The sequence below is a fragment of the Eucyclogobius newberryi genome, unplaced genomic scaffold (genome assembly GCF_026437365.1).
Source record: "Eucyclogobius newberryi isolate DKJ021-1_F unplaced genomic scaffold, fEucNew1.0.hap1 SCAF_15, whole genome shotgun sequence".
NCBI lineage: Eukaryota > Metazoa > Chordata > Actinopteri > Gobiiformes > Gobiidae > Eucyclogobius > Eucyclogobius newberryi.
In genome coordinates this window covers 2,230,395-2,251,323 of record NW_027315779.1, presented here as the reverse complement: position 1 = coordinate 2,251,323, position 20,929 = coordinate 2,230,395, and the positions used below count along the sequence as shown (strand labels likewise).

The window sequence follows — 20,929 nt, the reverse complement described above, 5'->3', positions numbered from 1 at the left end:
TTAATTAAGTTCAGTTTAAGGTCAAAAAGCGGCAAAAAGAGCTGATAAGAGAACTTGAAACGTTTCACAGACACAGTTTAGGACATTGCTGATCATCGTTAACGCTATATTCAGATATGATGAAGATATTTATTTTTGTAAATGTCACTCACCCTAATTGGCCAGTTTTAATTAAAAAAAGCCTTTAGAAACGCAGAGGAGGCATCACTGTTGGGGTCGGTGGTTTGCTTTGTAGTGATGTTTTTGTTAGCGCTTTAGCAAACGAAGCAAAAATAATACCACTAATTTGAGAAGCTACTAATACTACTAATTTGAGAAGCTTTATCATTTCTCATTTTGCCTCTTTTATTAAGTTTCTAATGTTTAATCACTGCAACACGGCACTAAATAGACTACAGAGCCCGATAGTCCTGTTCACGTCGAAGTTCGCCGTCCTGCTGGAAGTCAATTTCCCATTAATTTTTGCCATATGATTTAAGAAAATGTCAGTATAATGAATTTAAATGAATGACTAAGGCTAAGCAACTTTGAAAAGAGCTACCGTATTTTCCGGACTATAAGTCGCACCAGCCAAAAAAGGCATAATGGAGAAGAAAAAAAGCATATATAAATTGCAACTGGATTATGAAATGCGGTTGCAAGTGTGAAAATAACAAATACTATCACATATAAGTCGCACCGGAGTAGAAGTGTGTAAGTATAAATATAAGTATAAGTCACACCCCGGCCAAAACTATGAAAAAAGGTGCGACTGAAAAATACGCTTATTCTCAAAATGCTGTTGTTTTTAGTCCAAATAGCACATGTAAAACTTTAAATTTGTCCAAATCTCGCAATAGCATTAAAGTTTCAGATGCAGATTTTAATTAAATTCTAGATCTTGGGCTCCTCAACAGAGCTGATTATCCTTAAAGTCTATTTCCAGAACTGTGGACGGTCACTGTTAAACTCCATTACAATCTAATGTACTGCCTTGTAATAAAGCCCCGGTCGTGTGACATTCTGCAATCCAAGCCTCTGGAGCCGGGGGGAAAACTGTAATTAGTTCATTCATCTTCCTCAGACCAGCCGCCTTTAGGGGTCAAGGGTCACCGAGGTCTGAACCGGCAACTATGAGCCTCGGGCCACACTTAGTTCATCCAGGACTGACGAGGAACAGTTCAGGTTTTGACCGTCACCCACTTGTTTTATATGATTTTGAGCGGTTTGGGGAGTTCCAAATTCCAATCATAGTTGGGATTTTTCGGAGCAGATTTGCAATTGCGTTTTTTAAATATCAAATGCTCTTGTCCAGAAAAATTGACTAAAATATGAACCGAGAAGCGGTTGAAGTTCCATGTAGGGATGTCCAGGTTATTTGGTTAATCGATAATCGTCACGCAATATACCGGTAATCGTAAGGACTAAAGATTTATAATTATGACTATTTTAGAAGCAAACAGCTTTTTATTCAATCTATGTTTAAAAAAACATCATTGTAAAAAAAATTTAAATTATGTTTATATTTTCTTTATCTATTTTTATATATTTTTTAATTTATTATACTTTTTAATATAGATATAACACAACTGGCTCATTTTTAAATCCTTACTCATCACTAAATTATATAAACTTTACTCTTTGCATTATGCTTCTTTACATCCCGACAATCTCGGACTCGGACGGGGACTCGGAGGCTGGCTCATCCATCACCCAAGCTGAAGTCACTGAGGTTGTTCGCAAACTCCTCGGTGTCAGGGCTCCGGGGGTGGATGAGATCCTGAGTACCTAAAGTATCTGGATGTTGTAGGACTGTCTTGGTTGACACGTCTCTGCAACATCGCGTGGCGGTCGGGGACCGTGCCTCTGGACTGGCAGACCGGGGTGGTGGTCCCTCTGTTCAAGAAGGGGGACCGGAGGGTGTGTTCCAACTACAGAGGGATCACACTCCTCAGCCTCCCGGGTAAGGTCTATTCCAAGTTACTGGAGAGGAGAATCCGACCGATAGTCGAACCTCGGATTCAGGAGGAGCAGAGTGGTTTTCGTCCCGGTCGTGGAACACTGGACCAGCTCTATACCCTCCATCGGGTGCTCGAGGGCTCATGGGAGTTTGCCCAACCAGTCCACATGTGCTTTGTGGATCTGGAGAAGGCTTTCGACCGTGTCCCTCGGGGTGTCCTTTGGGGGGTGCTCCGGGAGTACGGGGTCCGGGGCCCTTTGCTCAGGGCTGTCCGGTCCCTGTATGACCGGAGCAGGAGCTGTGTTCGCATTGCCGGCAGTAAGTCAGACCTGTTCCCAGTGCATGTTGGACTCCGCCAGGGCTGCCCTTTGTCACCGGTTCTGTTCATAATTTTTATGGACAGAATTTCTAGGCGCAGTCAGGGGTCGGAGGGTGTCCGGTTTGGGGACCACAGGATCTCATCTCTGCTGTTTGCAGACGATGTTGTCCTGATGGCTCCATCAAACCCGGACCTGCAACATGCACTGGGACGGTTTGCAGCCGAGTGTGAAGCGGCTGGGATGAGAATCAGCACCTCCAAATCCGAGGCCATGGTTCTCGACCGGAAAAAGGTGGCTTGCCCTCTCCAGGTGGGTGGGGTGTCCTTGCCCCAAGTGGAGGAGTTCAAGTATCTCGGGTTGTTCACGAGTGAGGGAAGGATGGAGAGTGAGATTGACAGGCGGATCGGTGCAGCTGCTGCAGTGATGCAGTCGCTGCATCGGACTGTTGTGGTGAAGAGGGAGCTGAGCCGAAAGGCAAAGCTCTCTATTTACCGGTCGGTCTACGTTCCTGACCTCACCTATGGTCATGAGCTTTGGGTAGTGACCGAAAGAACAAGATCGCGGATACAAGCGGTCGAAATGAGTTTCCTCCGCCGTGTGGCTGGGCGCTCCCTTAGAGATAAGGTGAGGAGCTCGGCCACACGGGGAGAGCTCGGAGTAGAGCCGCTGCTCCTCCACGTCGAGAGGAGCCAGCTGAGGTGGCTCGGGCATCTGTTCCGGATGCCTCCTGGGCGCCTCCCTCGGGAGGTGTTTCAGGCATGTCCCACCGGGAAGAGGCCCCGGGGAAGACCCAGGACACGCTGGAGAGACTATGTCTGGCCTGGGAACGCCTCGGGATCCCCCCGGAGGAGTTAGAGGAAGTGTCTGGGGAGAAGGAGGTCTGGGAGTCCCTGCTCAGACTGCTGCCCCCGCGACCCGGCCCCGGATAAAGCGGCAGAAGATGGATGGATGGACATCCCGACAATTATCTCAAGCGTGTGTTTGCATAAAGCAACCGTCAAACTGGAAAGGCTGGTTTACAGGTTTAAATACAGTGAGGACTGCGCAGACTTTGAGAGTGACATGTACATATTTGATTCTTGCCATTGTCGGTAAAAGAAAACTAATTTGTGATTCAAGTTCTAATAATGTTATATTTGGTGAACATTTTGGCTCGTTGTGCAAAAGTCTTTGGTTGGTTTTGATAGTTTTGGTCATGTCTTCTGTCGTAATTAAAAGGGTGAAAATGTAACTTGTCAATTCGATACATCGTCTCGCAGCGCGTCACTAAAATGGTTGATTTTTACCTACAGAAAATTAGAAAACCAAACGAGAAACATCAAGTAGATTAACATTAGTCTGGGCATTTCAAACTTATCTCTTAAAGGTTGAATGGACGATTTTTTTGGCCCAAATCTGTTCGAGCTGACTCAGAAAAGACTGAAATCTACGGGAGACGAGAGATGCGATGCGATCCGACGCGCTAATAAACAAACGCACGTGTGTGTTGTATCAGTCCGCACGGAGGAGTGGCATGAGCACTTCCGCCTGCGTTCTCAAATCGCCGAAAAATCGTCCATTGCGCCTTTAAGCAGGGTTGCAACTGACGGTTACTGTATTTTATTCAGAATTATTCTTATGCTTAATAGATTGAAAAGGCCTGTGAATATGAGATTTTTGCTGATTTTGACAAAGATGAAGCTTGAAATCCACATTTAAACCTAATGGAGCGTAATTACAAAAAACACACATTTTTATTCCTGTTTTCAATCACTCTTGCTTGGTCTGAGTGATAAAACCTTTTCTGAGCACATTTGTACTAACCAGACGATTATTCAATTACTAAACTAGTTTACATAATCCTGATGATGGATTAATTGCAATTAATTGATGAACTACTTTGAGCCCTACGCACAATAACACTTCTAAGTCTTCTCTTGTAACATGATACTTCGCTATTAATTGGTGCTGTGCCGGTCAGTTGTGCGTCAAGAAAACTCAATTAATATGATAGATTAGTTGGTAAATGTAAAGAAGTCACGGGGCCCGGCGGAGGTGATTGATAAGCGTTTGCGTCCCTCCCCCGGACACGCATAAAGCCGACCTGCTGAGTGGAGGCATTCCTGGCCGCGAGGCTGTTCAAACGCTGCGGACCTGAACCAGTGAATGGCCGCGCGCACTTGTTTAGGGAACACGTCAATCAAGGAGACTAAGCCCTGTTTTCATATGCTAATTGCTGCTAAGCTAAAGATGCACTGGAATATATGGAGGCCCCGCATTCCTAAACACTCAAAACGCGGCTCACCGATCAAGGCCTTTTTTGTTTTGTTTTATGTCAGTGAAAAAAAGAAAGAGATAACAACTTCAACTGCATTTGTACGAGCTTATCCCGTTTGCGTTTATTCGCCCACAGGTGTCAGCGTGGCTCAAATACCCAGAAAAACATGCATTGTTACTGCGAACGAGGCCTCCTCTCCACAGATCTGACCTGTGTAACATCACCTGGTGGGGTAGCTTGCCTGTCGTCATGGAGATGAGCGAGCGTAGACTAGTTTTGTCACAACTGATATTTCGAACTCGTTTTTGGAACGCATTGACGATCTTGAATGCTCTTTTTGAGATGCTAAAGTGTCATTTTTTCTGTGCGTTATTACTATGTTTTAAACTCTTAAAGTAAGGATCTTAAAGTAATTTAAAACTGTCAACTAATTATTTTATTTAAATCTAAAAGGATTTATGTTAGATAGCAGCAAAAAGGAGATATGGAGTGAGTGAGCTGAAGATTTGAGTGAAGAATGATGATAATATAACTTGTATGTCCCCAACATAAAAGTACACAGTTTACTTGTACCTTTCTGTGCAGTTGAAGAATGTCTCAGGCACTCTGACTATCAGCACAGGAGCTCCACAGGGCTGTGTACTTTCTCCTCTGCTCTTCTCCCTGTACACACACTGCTGCACCTCCAGCCACGACTCTGTAAAACTTTGTGGACGACACCAACCTCATCACCATGACGACACCACCCTCATCACCATGACGACACCACCCTCATCGGGCTCATCTCGGACGGGGACAAGTCTGTCTACAGGAGGAGGTGGACCGGCTGGTGTCCTGGTGCAGCGGTAACAACCTGGAGCTCAACGCCCCCCCTCACCATCTCAGACTCCCCCATCTCCACTGTGGACTCCCTCCGCTTCCTCTCTACCACCATCACCCGGGACCTCAAGTGGGGGCCCACCATCAGCTCCCTCATCAAGAAGGCCCAGCAGAGGATGTACTTCCTGCAGCAGCTGAGGAAAGCCAATCTGCCAGTACAGATGATGGTGCAGTTCTACACGGCCATCATTGAGTCCTCACCTCCTCCATCACTGTGTGGTACGCTGGAGCCACAGCCAGGGACAAACAGAGACTACAGCGCATTGTGCGCTCTGCTTAGAAGATGATCGGCTGCAGGCTTCCATCTCTGCAGGACCTGTACGTCTCCAGAGCTCTGGGACGAGCAGGTCGGATCACAGCTGACCCGTCTCACCCTGGACACGGACTATTTGAGCCACTCCCCTCAGGCAGGAGGCCACTCCCCTCAGGCAGGAGGCCACTCCCCTCAGGCAGGAGGCTACGGTCCATCCGGACCAGAACCTCCCGCCACAAGAACAGTTCCTTTCCCTCTGCCGTTGGACTCATGAACACTGCCTAAACACTTTCACTTTAACTATAATTTAATTACTCACTGCACTGTTCACTTTCTGCTCTACATGTGTATATCTGTACAACTGTAAATGTATGTATTTTATTTTTACTTTTTTATATCTGGTAGCTTATTGTTGTGACATATTCATTGTTTTGTTGTTTTGTGTTACATAAGTTCCTATGTTTGTGAATTTTGGTCATTGACAATGGCAATAAACCTTTTTCTGATTCAGATTTTGATTGTAGTCTTTCGAGTGCAGGTTGTGTTAGATACATGCATTTGCTTCATAATTTTGATAGCTTTTGCCATGTTTTGCCACGCCCCCTTTTAGTCGACGAATTGCTCGATTGGGCACGTCTTTAATCTAACTACAGCCCAACTAAGTTACTCTGCTCCAGGACAAGCTCTTCCAGCTCAACGTGCCTGACTCCACCTGCAGGTGGATCACTGACTTCCTGACGGATCTGAGGCAGTGAGTGCGGCTGGGGAAGAACACTCGGACTATCAGCACAGGAGCTCCACAGGGCTGTGTACTTTCTCCTCTGCTCTTCTCCCTGTACACAAACTACCACAAGTTTGTGGACGACACCACCCTCATCGGGCTCATCTCGGACGGGGATGAGTCTGTCTACAGGAGGAGGTGGACCGCCCCCACCATCTCAGACTCCCCCATCTGTAGGTTTCCAGGGCTCTGGGACGAGCAGGTTGGATCATAGCCGACCCTTCTCACCCTGGACACGGACTATTTGAGCCACTCTCCTCAGGCAGGAGGCCACTCCCCTCAGGCAGGAGGCCACTCCCCTCAGGCAGGAGGCCACTCCCCTCAGGCAGGAGGCCACTCCCCTCAGGCAGGAGGCTACGGTCCATTCGGACCAGAACCTCCCGTCATAAGAACAGTTTCTTTCCCTCTGCCGTTGAACTCATGAACACTGCCTAAGCATCTTGCACTCACTGAACTGTTCACTTCTTATTGCACTACATAAATTGTATATTTTATTATGTACATATCATGCCGTTTTGTATTCAATGTTCAATGTTTTGTTCCTATGTTATGTTTGTGAATTTTGTTCATTGACAAATTGCAATAAATCTTATTCTGATTCTGGATATTATTCTGAATGTGATTGACGATATTTTGAGTCAAGATATACAACATTTGAATATAGATTATATCCTTTATTGTAAAAAATATATAAAAATAGTTGATTGCAAATTATATAAAGTGATGTTTCTGAACTATTGTCTGTCTGTTTACCGCCATTCACATTTCTAATGAACTAAATCTCAACTCTTACATTTGAAGACATTATTTCTGTGGATTGCCATATCTACTGACACATTTTTTTTGCCCCATTTATACAACAATAAAGTCAAACAAATATATAGTTGGATTCCCTGGTGATGTTGTGTTTAACTAGAACAAAATGCATTTTAAACTGTTATTAAATGCAGTTATTTAATCATCAAAACCCCGTGCATCCACATCATGTTTAGTTTTTCCTGATAAACAACCATAAGTTTTAATATTCATACTTGTATATTGACTCAACAGTGAATAAAAACAGTCCCAATATGTAGATTTCACACCCTTAATAGTTAATCCACTTAAGTCTTTATGGATTGACGGATTCGACACGATTTGTTACATCTGTTCCGTTGCAAGATAATGATAATAATGATTTCAAACTCCATCCACATGCCCACTTAAAAATCACATTATTTTTGACCTTCATTCCATTGAAACCCCCAGCAATGTTGACCTAATTATGAAATTGCCTTAATTGGCCGTCCTCGGCGTGTTCCCGCAGCCCGGGCGAGATTCTTTGGCCTGCGTGTGGTGAGCGCGCGGGGGGCGGGGACGTGTTTGTAGGTCACATTATCGAACCAATTATTTCTGCCAGTTTGTTCCGATTGGACAAATTAGAAAACGACTCTGCTCGTCTTAAATGCTTTCCGAGTTGCTGTCGGTTACACTTGCAGATATCTGGCTCTGAAGTTGAGAATATGAACAGAATATATACATGCTGGTTATGCTAATGAAGGCTAACTAGAAATGGACTCACTTCATTATAAGCTAATGCTACTTTTGGCATACAGATATTGACAAACGGGGAACACTTTTTAGTAATTGCTTTGGTAAAATAGCAGTTGGCCCCAAAAATTGTATATACCCTATTTTCCGGACTATAAGTCGCACCAGCCAAAAAATGCATAAAAGAGAAGAAAAAACATGTATAAGTTGCACTGGAGTATGAAACGTGGTGGCAAGTGTGAAAATAACAAATAATATCACATATAAGTTGCTCCGGAGTTCAATTATATACGTATAAATATAAGTCGCACCCTGGCCAAAACTAAGAAAAAAGGTGAGACTTATAGTCCGGAAAATACGGTAATAACTATTGGTGTTTGTTGTACTGTACAATAAATCACACCAGACAGTTTGAACCGTCCAGTCATTAGTGTCTTTGAAGATTCACTTTTCACGTGAGAAATATATATACGTTTGGCCCAGTAATATGTATTCATTTTGACCTGCTGAGGTGAAAGTATCTGTGAACTGCGTGTACTTCAGACCTCGCAGTTTCCATGCAGTTGTGCCCGGCTTTACTATACTCAAATGTGTGTGCCATCCTGAACGCCTCAACGACCTTACTCCACGTCGGTTGCCGCACCAGTGTCTACTTCCTCGTTACTCAAACTACACGGCTGACGTGTTTGGTGCGTCAGCGTCTCTTGTAGTAAATAGCTCTCATGACGTGTCCTCAAGTGCTCCCGTAACCTCCCATCGCCTCCGCACGTTCAGAGTCGGACCACTTCTCAGTCGGGGCAAGACGCGTGCAGCCGGTTTAGGGTTTTCCACGTGCATAATTAGGATTTAGTATGTCACTGTACACAACATGTTTATCTTTTGAAAGGTAGAGGCAGCGCTAAGGCTAAAAACTCTCCGCGAGCACTACTTTTTTTAGCAGTTTGCAATTGTTAAAAATGCTTAACGTATTTTCCGGACTATAAGTCGCTCCGGAGTATAAGTCGCACCAGCCAAAAAATGCACAATAGAGAGAAAGAAAAAACACATAAGTTGCACTGGAGTATAAGTCACATTTATGTTTTTGGGGAAATTTATTTGATAAAATCCAAGGCCAAGAACAGACATTTCATCTTGAAATGCAGTTTAAAATAATAACAGATGAGAGAACATGGTGAATAGGTGTACGTATGCTAACGCTAACACCTTCAGCTACATGACGTATGCTAATGCTAACACCTTCAGCTACATGAGGCACAGACAGAACTGTGGTAAGTGTCTGGTATGTTAACGTAACATATGAACAGTTATTCAGATAACTATAGCATAAAGAACATGCTAACAAGTTTACCAAAGCATCAGTTTGACCCCAAATCACTAAATCCACTGAATTCTTCTTCCTCTGTGTCACTTCTAAACAACTCCACAAACTCCAGAGGAAGAGGAAGTGCAGATTCTTCTTCTGCACCCCTTTTGAGCACATATAATATCACATATAAGTTGCTCTGGAGCATAAGTCGCACCCAGGTCTAAACTATGAAAAAACTACTTATAGTCTGGAAAATACGGTAATTGGATCCAGAGAGTGCACAGAAACTAAAATAAATATCAGTATCGCATTAGAATATAATGCAATAAATCCGTTTTTTAATCAACTAAACTCCCGATATGAACAAGATGATTTACATTTGAACTTTAACTTGTGAAAATATTGTACCTAAAGTCGCTAAATGTACAGTTCACAGCTCCGACATTCAGACTTTCCAGCTCCGCCCCCTTGACTCATAAAAGGAAGGTCCATTTAAGGCCTTAACCATTTTTCATTATTCCTTTTGCACAAATGAGTGGTAAATCTGTCCATATTCATGTGTTGGTGCTTGTTACTTCTGAAACTTGTGCCGGGCCTGAGCAGTAGCACAGAAGCCTCCTGAGCCTTTGTTTTGGGAGATATGGAGCAGCTCCACCTTTTAACATTTGACTTAACCTGGTTGTTTTTTGTACGAAAGACACAGACGTGATGAGTGACGCGGGGACAAACTGCGCTCAGCTTTCACAGTTTTTGGGGCACTGAGTGTGGTTTGTGAATTGTTTGTAGCTTTATTGAAACAACTGTTTTCTAAGATGTCACTTAAAGTCTAATTGATTTTTTTTTTTTAATGGGAAAAATCTGATGGCTAAAAGCATTGAGTAGCTATCACAGGTTGAGCTGTGTTGTTGGATTTGATGAGTTATTTACTGTAGTCAAGGTTACATTGTGAATTCTCTTAACAATAGTGTAACATGTAGTTATTTTAGCGTCATTGCATGTTGATATTCTACTTTAAATGACTGTAATTGGAAATTGAATGTTTTAATACTAAAGGGACACTAGGTAACTTTTCTGATAAAGGGTCCACCACCTGCTTGTCTCCATGGATACAGTACGTTAATGCTTTGCCTGGAATGTGCCGCAGTACAGCATTCAACGCATCGTGCATTTAATCACAGGTGTTTTTTGTTTGTTTTTTGTTTTAAATCCTTCAGAAATATCTTGTACATTGTGCATTGTTACTGCGGGCGGGCTTGCCTCTCCACAGAGCTGACCTGTATATTTTCTTAATCCTGCGTTACCCGCTTTGGTTCACAGAGATAGATTAGTTAATAAAAGACCGATTGTGTGTTTTCTATAGTGTTTTCTGATTTACTTTTACACTATTGGTCTAAAATGGCTCGATAGTAGAAACGGATTTGAAAGACTTATTGTTCAAAAACTACAGAACTCAAACATGCAGTGAAAATACAACTGTGTTTGATTAAAAGCTCGTAAAAGTCAGTATTACATAATATTACACTTTTATTTGTTTTATTGACATTTTAGCTGTTCTGTTCCTGTTTGTTTTTATGTGTTTTGTATCCAACAGGGAAATCATGAAAAGAGTTTATCTCATTGAGTTTTTCCCCTTTATATACGGAATATTAAAAAAAAAAGACTCCCAATAAAGTCATACAGTGGAACATTCCAGGCAAAACGATACAGCTCCACGTCAACAAGCACCTGACGGACCCTCCACCACAAAGGTTACACAGTGCACCTTTAACAATAGGTGCACTGTCCTTTATCAAATAGTTTTAAAATATTGTCTTCTCTTCTCTTAAAATACGCTTTACTGTTGTATTTCTGTGCATTCATTGACACGTTTCCTGGAATCCGAACCAGTGCTGAGCGAAAACCATACGCTCTTCTCCTCACACCAGCACACGCCGGACAAAGACTGGACACAGAACTTCAGAAAACACCACGATGCCGCCGTTGCCCGCTCGCGTGACTCATCCGGGCCCAAAACACATCCGTAACATCATCATCTGCGGCGTCCGCTCACCCCCAGCTGACGAAAACAAACGCGCTACTGTCTCTTTAAGAAGCTGCACATCCAGCTTCACCGTTGCTGCTGCTGCTGGGAGGGGGGAGGACAGCGGGGGGGAGGGAGGGGCCGGTGTTGACGGGAAGCCGCGCTCCGATTGGCCCGCGCAGCCCCTGGGCGGTGATGTCACACGGAGGAGAGGCAGTGTGGTGTAAAATAACATGTCCTTGTATGGGGCAAGTCGGAGCGGTCCACGTTGGAGCGCGGGGGAGTTTCGCTGCGTGGATTCTCTCTGGACTTCTGAGCGCTTCTGGAAAGGTTTATTGGGCAAGTAGCCGCACTGAAGCGTTTTTTTTGAAGTTGTAAAGCCGGTCGGGTGTCGTTGATTCTGGAAAATGAAACACAAACGCCGGTGTCGAGCTGCGCTTTGAATGGATTTCGATCTGAATCAAAATCCTTTACATTTTCTATTACCAAATGGAAATGAGGTTTAAATATTTGAATTATTTATGAACAGTTTGGACATTTATTTTTACTTTGATTGGAACATTTGCTTATAATCACACATTATGTTATAATTATTATTATCTTTAGTGGGAGAATTCACCACTAAAGATAATAATAATTACAACATAATGTGTGATTACTGCTTTAGAAAACAGGGAAGTATTTGTTTTGTATTAGGCGGTTTTCTCCTTCCAAGTGATGTCACAATATCATATTTTACTGTAACTATTAGTATGAGGAAAAACATCAGAATGAAACTATTATTCACAATGAATCAGGATTATACCATTATTTACAATCAATGACAACATAACCAAACTACAATAAGTTCCTCAATTCCACTTTCATTCACATTGTTTACATTATTTATAAAAACTTTCTGAATGGTAAAATAAAGTTGGTTTGACATAATGAAAAGAGCTTTAAGTTTTTGAAGTATAAATTTATTGGACTTCTTTTTTTTTCGTAATCAAAATGATTAACTACATTTTTATCCCTTGTCATTTCACATACACCAAAAGGAAAAACTGCAGTCACATGATTTGCATCAAATCTTGGTCTGAAACGCAGCTTTTAAGCCACATTAACATGTCAATAAGTCTAGTTACTAAGTTCTAAGACTTGTGTAAACTGTCTTAATCTTGTCATTTAAACTCAAACATTTACAAAGCAGAACAATCCTCTCCCCCGTTCACCCGCTCCACACATGTTTTGCATTCAAAAAGTCTCCTCCGTGTGTGCTGCTTCTCCCCCGGCCTGTGCAACCCCCGCTCCCCGCCCGCTTGGTACGTCCCAAGAACTCGCAGTCGCCTCCCCTCCCTAAGTCAGATTTGTCTGTACTCCAAGGAAATACACTGTACCTTTCGAATCGAGTGGAGTCAGACTTTTATTCATGTAGTTTGAATCGTTTTAAGGACCGGCACCGGCTTGAATGTCTCGCCTCGGACTTCATTCAGGCCGCGGATGATGTCGACGAAACTTGTCAATGCTTAAAAGGTCTTTTAAGAAACTACCTCCCACCTCCTTCAAATGTTTGAGTGTTGGGGCCATGGCCTCTCAGCCAGGGTAAGGCAGCTGGTTCACTAATTCACTTATTGTCTGTTATTTCTGTTTTCTTAAAAAGTTTTAGCCTCTTCTTTTTGTTTGAGAGTTGAGCGTAATTGGTCGTGCAAGCTGTAGAGATATCATCGTACTCCGTGTGTCATGTTTTCCAGATAGGCATCAGTCCTTCCCCTTTTTGCTTGTCGAGTTCTGGTGGCTTTTTTTTTTGTGCAGAGGAAGATGACCCAGATGAGATGATTCATTTGGGGACGCGCTGAACTTTTTTTTGCCTTCCTTAAACTTTGACCGCTCGAGCCCGGGACGCCGGCAGACGTTCGGCGAAGAAGCAGATGTTCCGAAGTCAATAGTCTTAAATCAATACACTGCGTTCAGTTCCAGAGCTCGGTGGCAGTACTTCAAACGCACCCAAGTTCAGTTTATGCAGTCAAAACCGCAAGCTGTCACAGTTTGATCAAAAACTTGCCCGAGTGAAAGCGGCGCGAGCTTCAATGGCCATCGTGTAAAAAATGGTGAAAATTGCAAACCGCCCCCTCGTGCCAGTTTAAATGGTTTGTTTTGGCAGGTTAGTAGATAATATTGCAGTGTTTACATGGCCATTTTCTAAAAGATGGCATGAACATGTTCTGTTTCTGCAAGGCTTGTCGTTGCCAGATGTTGACCATTGTTTTATGCTCATTCGGAATTGATTCACACCTAGCACGGATAATTCTAATTCATTCAACAATTTTATGATTTGCCTAGTTTATGAAGTGTAGGGAGCTATATTTTTTCTATCTTGTAATTAATTCAAATGCCATAGCCAATGCTTTATCATGGAGTAATTAGTAGGCGAGCTTACAATTTTCCTTTGTTTTTTGTTGTTTTTGTGTGTGTTTTTTAGCTGTCTTTGATTAGTTAGCATTTGACTTCACTTTACATGTAGAGCAGTGGCACACTGGCGCATTATCGCCGAGGACGACAACAAATCCAACCCGCTGCGCTCACAAACGTCTGCACGGCTAGTCATTTGCTCATTAGTCTTGGTTTGTTTCCCTCGTAAACAAACCAGGACCCTTTTCACTGATGGTTACTATGAAAATGCATTTTAATTCCAAGACTACTTCAACCCATATTGTGTCCAAAGTAAACCATCAACCAGACATAAAGTCTCTTGTAATCGGTTAAATAGGGTAAATGGATTTCTTTGAAGCGCTAATTCAAGTTGTAACTTATCCATGCGGCGAAATAATTACAGTCATGTGACAAAAGCGACAAAAGAACCAGGCTTTCCCAATGGCTGTGATCTTTCCATGCTAAAAGTCCCTGTTGGGTATTTAACAGCCTGTAAACGGATCATAATTGTTACTACAAGCGGGACATCCCACTCGCATTTCAACAGGAAATGCTCCACCGTGTGACCTGCAGAGTCTCCCATGAATAAGCGAAATTTACCAGACGTGCGACAAAACATCTCGCAATTGGACCTCTTTTAATCCGTATCAGTCCCAGTACAAAGTTTGCCGCGTGTGAGAAATCGCCGTTTCGGGACACGTCCTTATCGCCGTTGTTACATAATTGGCAAATAGGTCTCGGCAGAGTGTTGTTGACAGTGTAGCGTAATTTTATCAGGTCCACCCCAAACCGGTTTTAAAGCCTCGACGTGCGCTGATCCGCGGAGAGAGAACTCGGAGTGGATGTCCGGAAAGCGGTTATGTTTCAGTGTGCTTTATTCAATACGCAAACAAAATATCTATACGTTGTAGTTTTGGAGCTGTTTTAGTGTTTTTATTTGAAGAAAGGATGAGATGATACTAGTCAGAGTGAAAAGTTTCGGTCGACTCTGATTTGACCCGATTTTAAAACCACAAAAGGAAGAAGTATGCATTCAAATCTACTTAAATCATGCCCTCACAAACCCTCTGGCTCATTATTCAAATTTGTATCATAGATTATGGCACACGACTGAAGAACTGAAAGTGAAGATGCTCCACCGCCAAAGCTCTTACTGCGCTTACTTCTGCGTCGGCGAAAAATATTATCAATTTATTATTCGATGCAGAAAGTGCGCAGTGGTCTGATTTGGTCTAAAAGAGCAGCTTTTACAGCACATGGAGGGAAAAGCAAAATGTATTCATTAAAAAAGTCTGGTACCCAAGATTTTAATGGATTTTTAAAACGAATAACACAAACATGTGGATGATATTTTTCATTGCAACAACAGACACGCAGAGGTTTTTTTCTTTCGTTTCCTTTTTAATTATTTTATACGTTGACATGGATCGTTGCCCGTTGTCCTTCCAGCAAAAATAGATGAATAATGCTAAATGGTTTTCTAGCTTTACAAACTGTTCCTGCACAATGTCTGTTCGCCGGTATAATGCCAGTCAATAGCTCTGCCTCTGTAATGATCTTTGAGAGTACTGTCCCACTCTGCATTAAAGGGTATATATGCTCTTGTTGGTCTAATAAAACCCACAAATTAAGTCAATTAGAGTTGAACGGACCAGGAGCTCGTTTACAATGGGTTTTGTCCCGTCCTGACCGTGTCTCTATGCTACAAAAGGCTGTCTCTAACTGCAGCGTTTATGTCGTTTAGCCTGACGCGACACGGCGGCGTTCACCCTGAAGGTATTAACTTACAATGGAGAAATGGAGAAGCCTTAATTAGCGAGGTAATGTAACGTCTTATGTCAACATTAGCAACTGTAGTTTGCTCAAAGAGTCACTGATTTGGATTGAAATTGTTAGCAAGTTAGCCTAACATCTGTGCTTTGAAAAGGAACCGGAACTAAAGATCTTATTACCCCATAACTGCAAAACGACACGTAACCAATATTATTTAGTACATTTTTCTTTATTTAATCCCTTGTTTTCATAACTATTGTCAGTTTTTTTATGTGGCCCAACATAAGCAACACATTTACCATAAGCCCTTTCAATGTTTGTACACCGAACGCTTTCATTTTAACGGATGATATCGTTCTTAGCTCCGGTGTGTTTTTATCGTGAGCGTTAGCGCTATGCACCAATCATCGCAAACTCTGAAAATCCAGAGATGTTTTGGCGGCTGAAAACCTCTACACCACGTATGAGTTAACGCCAGAACCACCGACATCGCTGCGTTTGGCCCGGGTTTGAGTAGTTTATCGGCGCAGCGACTAGCGCCGAAATTAGCACGCACGCTAATGGCCACGTTTCTCAACTCAACATTTTGCGGGACAATAACGCTCCGGAAATATAGCAGACCACCATGAGTTTTGACAATAATGAAACATACGTGGGACAAACATATCGTTATTTATATTTTTTGGTTGCCCACGATATAAGCCATTTTAATCATATTATTTCAAACGTTATAAATGATGGTGAATACGTTTCATCTGTCGCCGAGCGGTGGCGGGTCGATATTTCTCTGCTATATTTTGCCTGTGCAGCGGTGGCTAACGTTGTGCCGACGGAACAGTCTCCACATTGTTGTCTCTTCTGCATCAATGGACTGATATTGTGCGACAAAGACATCTCGGCTGGTCTGACCTTGAACGCCTCGTGAACCATAAAAAAAAAAAAAAAAAAAAACAAGTCCGCGGATCGTTAGTGTCGCGGCGTGCGGTGCTGACATCGTTCGTCGGGACAAAAAAAGTCGGCACAATTACGATATGATGAAGTAAAATCCCCGGTGGTATAGATTGGGGCTGGTGGGATGGAATAAAGGAACGGCGTGAACTGGTGTTTGAGAGATGCTAATCGGGTGAAAAGGAGCGTAGCTGGTCTTGCGTGGTGTTTATATTTGAGGAGGAGGCCGGCGGGGAGTCGCCTAATCGCGTTCTGTCAACACGCTCTCGCACAGCGTCGATGTTGGCAGGAGTTTAAGCCACGGAATTAAGGTGACACGCCCCGAAGTGCTTTTGAAGAACAAGGATGAGTAGTTTGTGGTGATGGGAAGGGTTACAATGGAAGGGCAGGTTTACATGGAAGTGTCGTGTTTATAATGATCGCTTGAGTGATCCAAGTGTGTCAAAGGAATTGGTCACTTGGCTGTAGACGATGAACAATCATTTATCGATATATTGCGGTGCTAAATTTGGTGATACAGTATTGATATCGTGGCCTGCTGTATTGATATATCGCCGTGAGTCATGTTTGGTAAAATTTCCTGAATTGTTTTGTGACCGCACTAGAATTTTGTCGCTTGCTTTGACATTTTGACTGTTTTGATGGTTAAAATTGATGTATTTTATTTTGAGTTTGTGCAGGTGGTGGTTTAACGACGAGAAATGTTGTGACAATGTATTGGATTCTTTAAAAAATACTGATGTATCGTAGAATATCATGAGCAATATATCAATCATCGCATCCGTCGCAAAATCGTGATATTCTATTGTGAGCTCTGTATCGCATCGAATCGTGCGGGACCCTGTGATTCCCGGTCCCAAATTATTGCTAATCGTGATAAAAAAGAGAAGAGAACAATATTTTATAATCGTGATAAAAAAGAAAAGAGAACAATATTTTATAATTGTAATAAAAAAGAGAAGAGAAGAATAATGTATAATCGTGATAAATCTGCAACAAACCACCAAGAAGATACTAGATCATTGTTGTTTTCTCTACAATTCTATTGTTTTAACACCCAAATTGTTTTTTATTAAGTTCAAAGAATAAGAAGAAGAAACAAAAAAATAAAAACTAGGGCTGCCACTAGTTCATTAGCTTAAAAATCGTCAACTAATTTAGTAATGGAACAATCTTGATCTGATCTAAATGTTCCAAAACATGCCGTGAGCTGTGACAATAACAATGCATATATATATATATATATATATATATATATATATATATATATATATATATATATATATATATATATATATGCATTTTTTTTTTCCAAATAAAAAAAACACAAAACAAACACAATACAGCACCAAGGAAAAACAATTTGGCTAAAATTGAAAGTAAAATTTACTAAGTCGAGTTTAGGATAATGGGGCATCAAAAGAAAAGAAAGATTACATAGTACAAGGTCCAAAATAACAAAAGAAACATACCATTCAGTCCAGTTTCTGTCACATTTGTCCATTTCCAAGTTGAGTCCGTTTGTGATTTCTGAGAAAACACGTTTTATGACTCTGCCTGAAAATGACACAGAAAATGTGTAAATTGTTGTATTTGATGAAAACACTCTTTTGTCCATAAATGTGCTCCAGCAAAACAATCATACATTTTACAATATTGTTGTGAATCACAAACATTTTGGCCACAATAACCGCGACAGAACATTTCAATACCGTCCCATGCTTAAGTTGTAGTCATCTGAGCACGCGACAAAGTGATATAAAGATTTCCCTATTTTCCCCGACTCTTATAAAAGTGATTAACATTTGTTTTACGCGTCTAAATGTCAATTCCAAATCTGCTGTTGTCCAATGTAGTCATGTGTATTCAATTCAGTATCAGAGACTCATTTGTAGATTAACTGGACCGTCTCGATTTGTGAATTTCTCATCATGTTTTCTCACTGATTTGATGCTACGTTCACTGAGCATTTGTGCATTATTGGATTACATTAAACCAGACATTAATCGAGTGTAATGTCACCTATATACCGTATTTTCCTGACTATAAGTTGCACCTTTTTTCATAATTTTGGCTGGGGTGCGACTTATACTTATATACTTATACTCCGGAGCGACTTATATGTGATATTATTTGTTATTTTCACACTTGCAACTGCATTTCATACTCCAGTGCGACTTATATATGTATTTTTCTTCTCTATTATGCATTTTTGGGCCGTTGCGACTTATACTCCGGTGCGACTTATAGTCAGAAAAATACGGTAATCTTTCATCTTGTACATTATAATTGGAAAAAGGTAGTTCAAGCTCGTACGTTCCTCTCGCTTGTAGTCTGGCCAGCGCCGCCCACAGAAGCGAAACAGGAAGGAGACGTGACTGCCGTGTCAGAGTTCATCTCGGGCATCGGGCGAATCTAAACGTGCGCCCGAACGCGGCTTGGCGTGTTCCGCGCTCGAGCAACAGTAACAGTCGGTAGCAGTATTTTCCCCCCCGAGTTTGTAGTGTATGTTTTACAGAGACAAAGATACTGCGTTATGTAACTTGGCCAATGCAGGTCACAGGTGGCTGTTAAAGCTACACCGCAGACGGCTGCTTTAATCCATAAAAAACTGCTGCCTTCTGTAAAGCGCGTTAGCGGTGGATACTTTTAATGAGACGGCGGGCGAGCTGAAGCGGTGTCTTTATCGACGGTGATGTCCACAGCGGGAAATGTGTGTGATTATCGTGAGAAGAAGCAACAGCGAAGTCTCTAGTTCACTTTTATCATCTATTCTTTCATTTAGCATCAGAATCAGAAAAGTTGTATTGCCATTGTCGATGAACGGAATTCACAAACATAGCAACTTGTTTTGGTGATTCGGTGCAACATAAAACAATGAACAATGATAAAACAACCTTTTATAAAATCAAAAGGAAAAACGGTTCAACTCTGCTTTAGGATAAGAAATAAAAATAGGCTCACTATGTAAACAAAATCTACAGTTGAATTTACAGATGTAGTGACTCTGACATGCAAAGAAAAGACAAACATGTTTCAAATAATAGTCCTGATTTAAATAAAGGCAGAGATGACGATGCTACCTCCAGTAAATAATGCGTTTAGAAATAATGACATTTTTAAGATGGCGGATTGGATCAAATTTAGGGACTTTCTGCATTTTGGTCCCAAAAGAAGATGGCCTGGACTGTTTTTTAGTTGCACACAAAACAAAGCAAAATGGAGAGCCACTAATAATAATGCAAGAACTTATATTCTCTGAGTCATTAGCTATGTTAACATGCACATTAAAATCAAATTATGATCTGATTTTTGGACTTTTTAAGGTTGTGAACAGTGCAGTGGGTGATTAGATTATAGTGACAGGTGTTACATTAAACCAACATAAACTGTCAGATAAAACTGATTCATTTTTCAATCGTGACTAGTTGACTGATATTATATAAAATTGTAATCATATGTCAATAATCGTAATAGTTAGCTGGACTATACATACTTTAAAAACACATACAAAAATAACTTTTATCACAAAGACCGCAACATTATTTAATCAAAATGTCAAAAAAAAAGAATACTATACTATAGATTTTCATCAATAATAAAGCACATCAAAGTCTTTCTAGACGCCTTCAGTTTCAACCTTTATTTAGTTGATGACGTGTTCAAAAAGTCTCAATATGTAATAAGATAAGATAAGATACAAATAAACATTTGACGAGCCTACTAAAATAACCATTCCTGTATTTTTGGTGTCTTGTTATAATCCTCACAATTCTTCCTGTTTTCCATTTGTATCGCGACCGATCAATTAACCCAGCTGCTCCAAAGAAACAAAAGCCAAAGAAAAACATGCGCTTTACTTTGATAAACAAGTCGCTCAAATTCTAATGAACTTCCTGTAAAACAACAGGGGAAACGCTCGGACCGTAATTTTGCGCGACACATTTTCTACTCTATTGTACCACGTGCAGTGCTGACTTGCAATGTACTAATACTTTGAATAATTCTCAGCGAAGTGGGCAGATTTACACACAATAAAAGTGCGTGAGTGGTTCGGCCTCAGCAGATTTCCCTCGGCCATCTGCGCCAGATTATTTGCAGCGAAAGGCCACGGCTGTGTCTAGACCAGACCTGGCTAAGCTCATTACGGGCGACTTTCTCCACAGGTCACTCCATAAAGCCCGTGTTTATGACGTGTAGACTCCAGTGTCTCTGTGCAACGTTTTCTACCTGTGCGTTCAATAAGAAAGTCGAGTTCATAAGCATTCGTTTCTGGCGTGTTGGAGAACCTACGACGCGGCGGTAATCGTAGGGTTTTCGACGGCATTGAAAGGTCACAAATGGGTCAAGGGCAAATGTATTCTTACCGCAGTGTAATGTAAAGCAATTCATCGGATTTGTTGCGCTTTCTGGACACTGACATCAAATGATAGTCCTGATTTTGAATAAAGGCAGAGATGACGATGCTACCTCCAGTAAATAATGCGTTTAGAAATAATGACACTTTTAAG

At 41.7% G+C, this 20,929-nt stretch overlaps 2 protein-coding genes across 6 annotated transcripts in view; one reads left to right on the top strand and one right to left on the bottom strand.

Annotated features, from left to right (window-relative positions):
• LOC140360496 (NEDD4 family-interacting protein 1-like) overlaps window positions 1–14,497 on the bottom strand; it is a 115,411-nt gene extending 100,914 nt beyond the window's left edge. For both annotated transcript variants that reach the window (XM_072445711.1, XM_072445712.1), the window contains exon 1: window positions 14,494–14,497. The gene's annotated coding sequence lies outside the window, so the exon portion shown is untranslated. The remainder of the gene's footprint in view (window positions 1–14,493) is intronic.
• aff4 (AF4/FMR2 family, member 4) overlaps window positions 1–20,929 on the top strand; it is a 69,690-nt gene that overhangs the window by 8,693 nt on the left and 40,068 nt on the right. For 2 of the 4 annotated variants that reach the window (XM_072445704.1, XM_072445703.1), the window contains exon 1: window positions 12,641–12,869. The exons of the other annotated variants lie outside the window; for them this stretch is intronic. In XM_072445704.1, coding sequence (XP_072301805.1) covers window positions 12,790–12,869 — 80 coding nt within the window. In that variant the 5' untranslated portion in view covers window positions 12,641–12,789. Of the gene's footprint in view, window positions 1–12,640; window positions 12,870–20,929 lie in introns of those variants that run through there. 4 annotated transcript variants of the gene reach the window in all.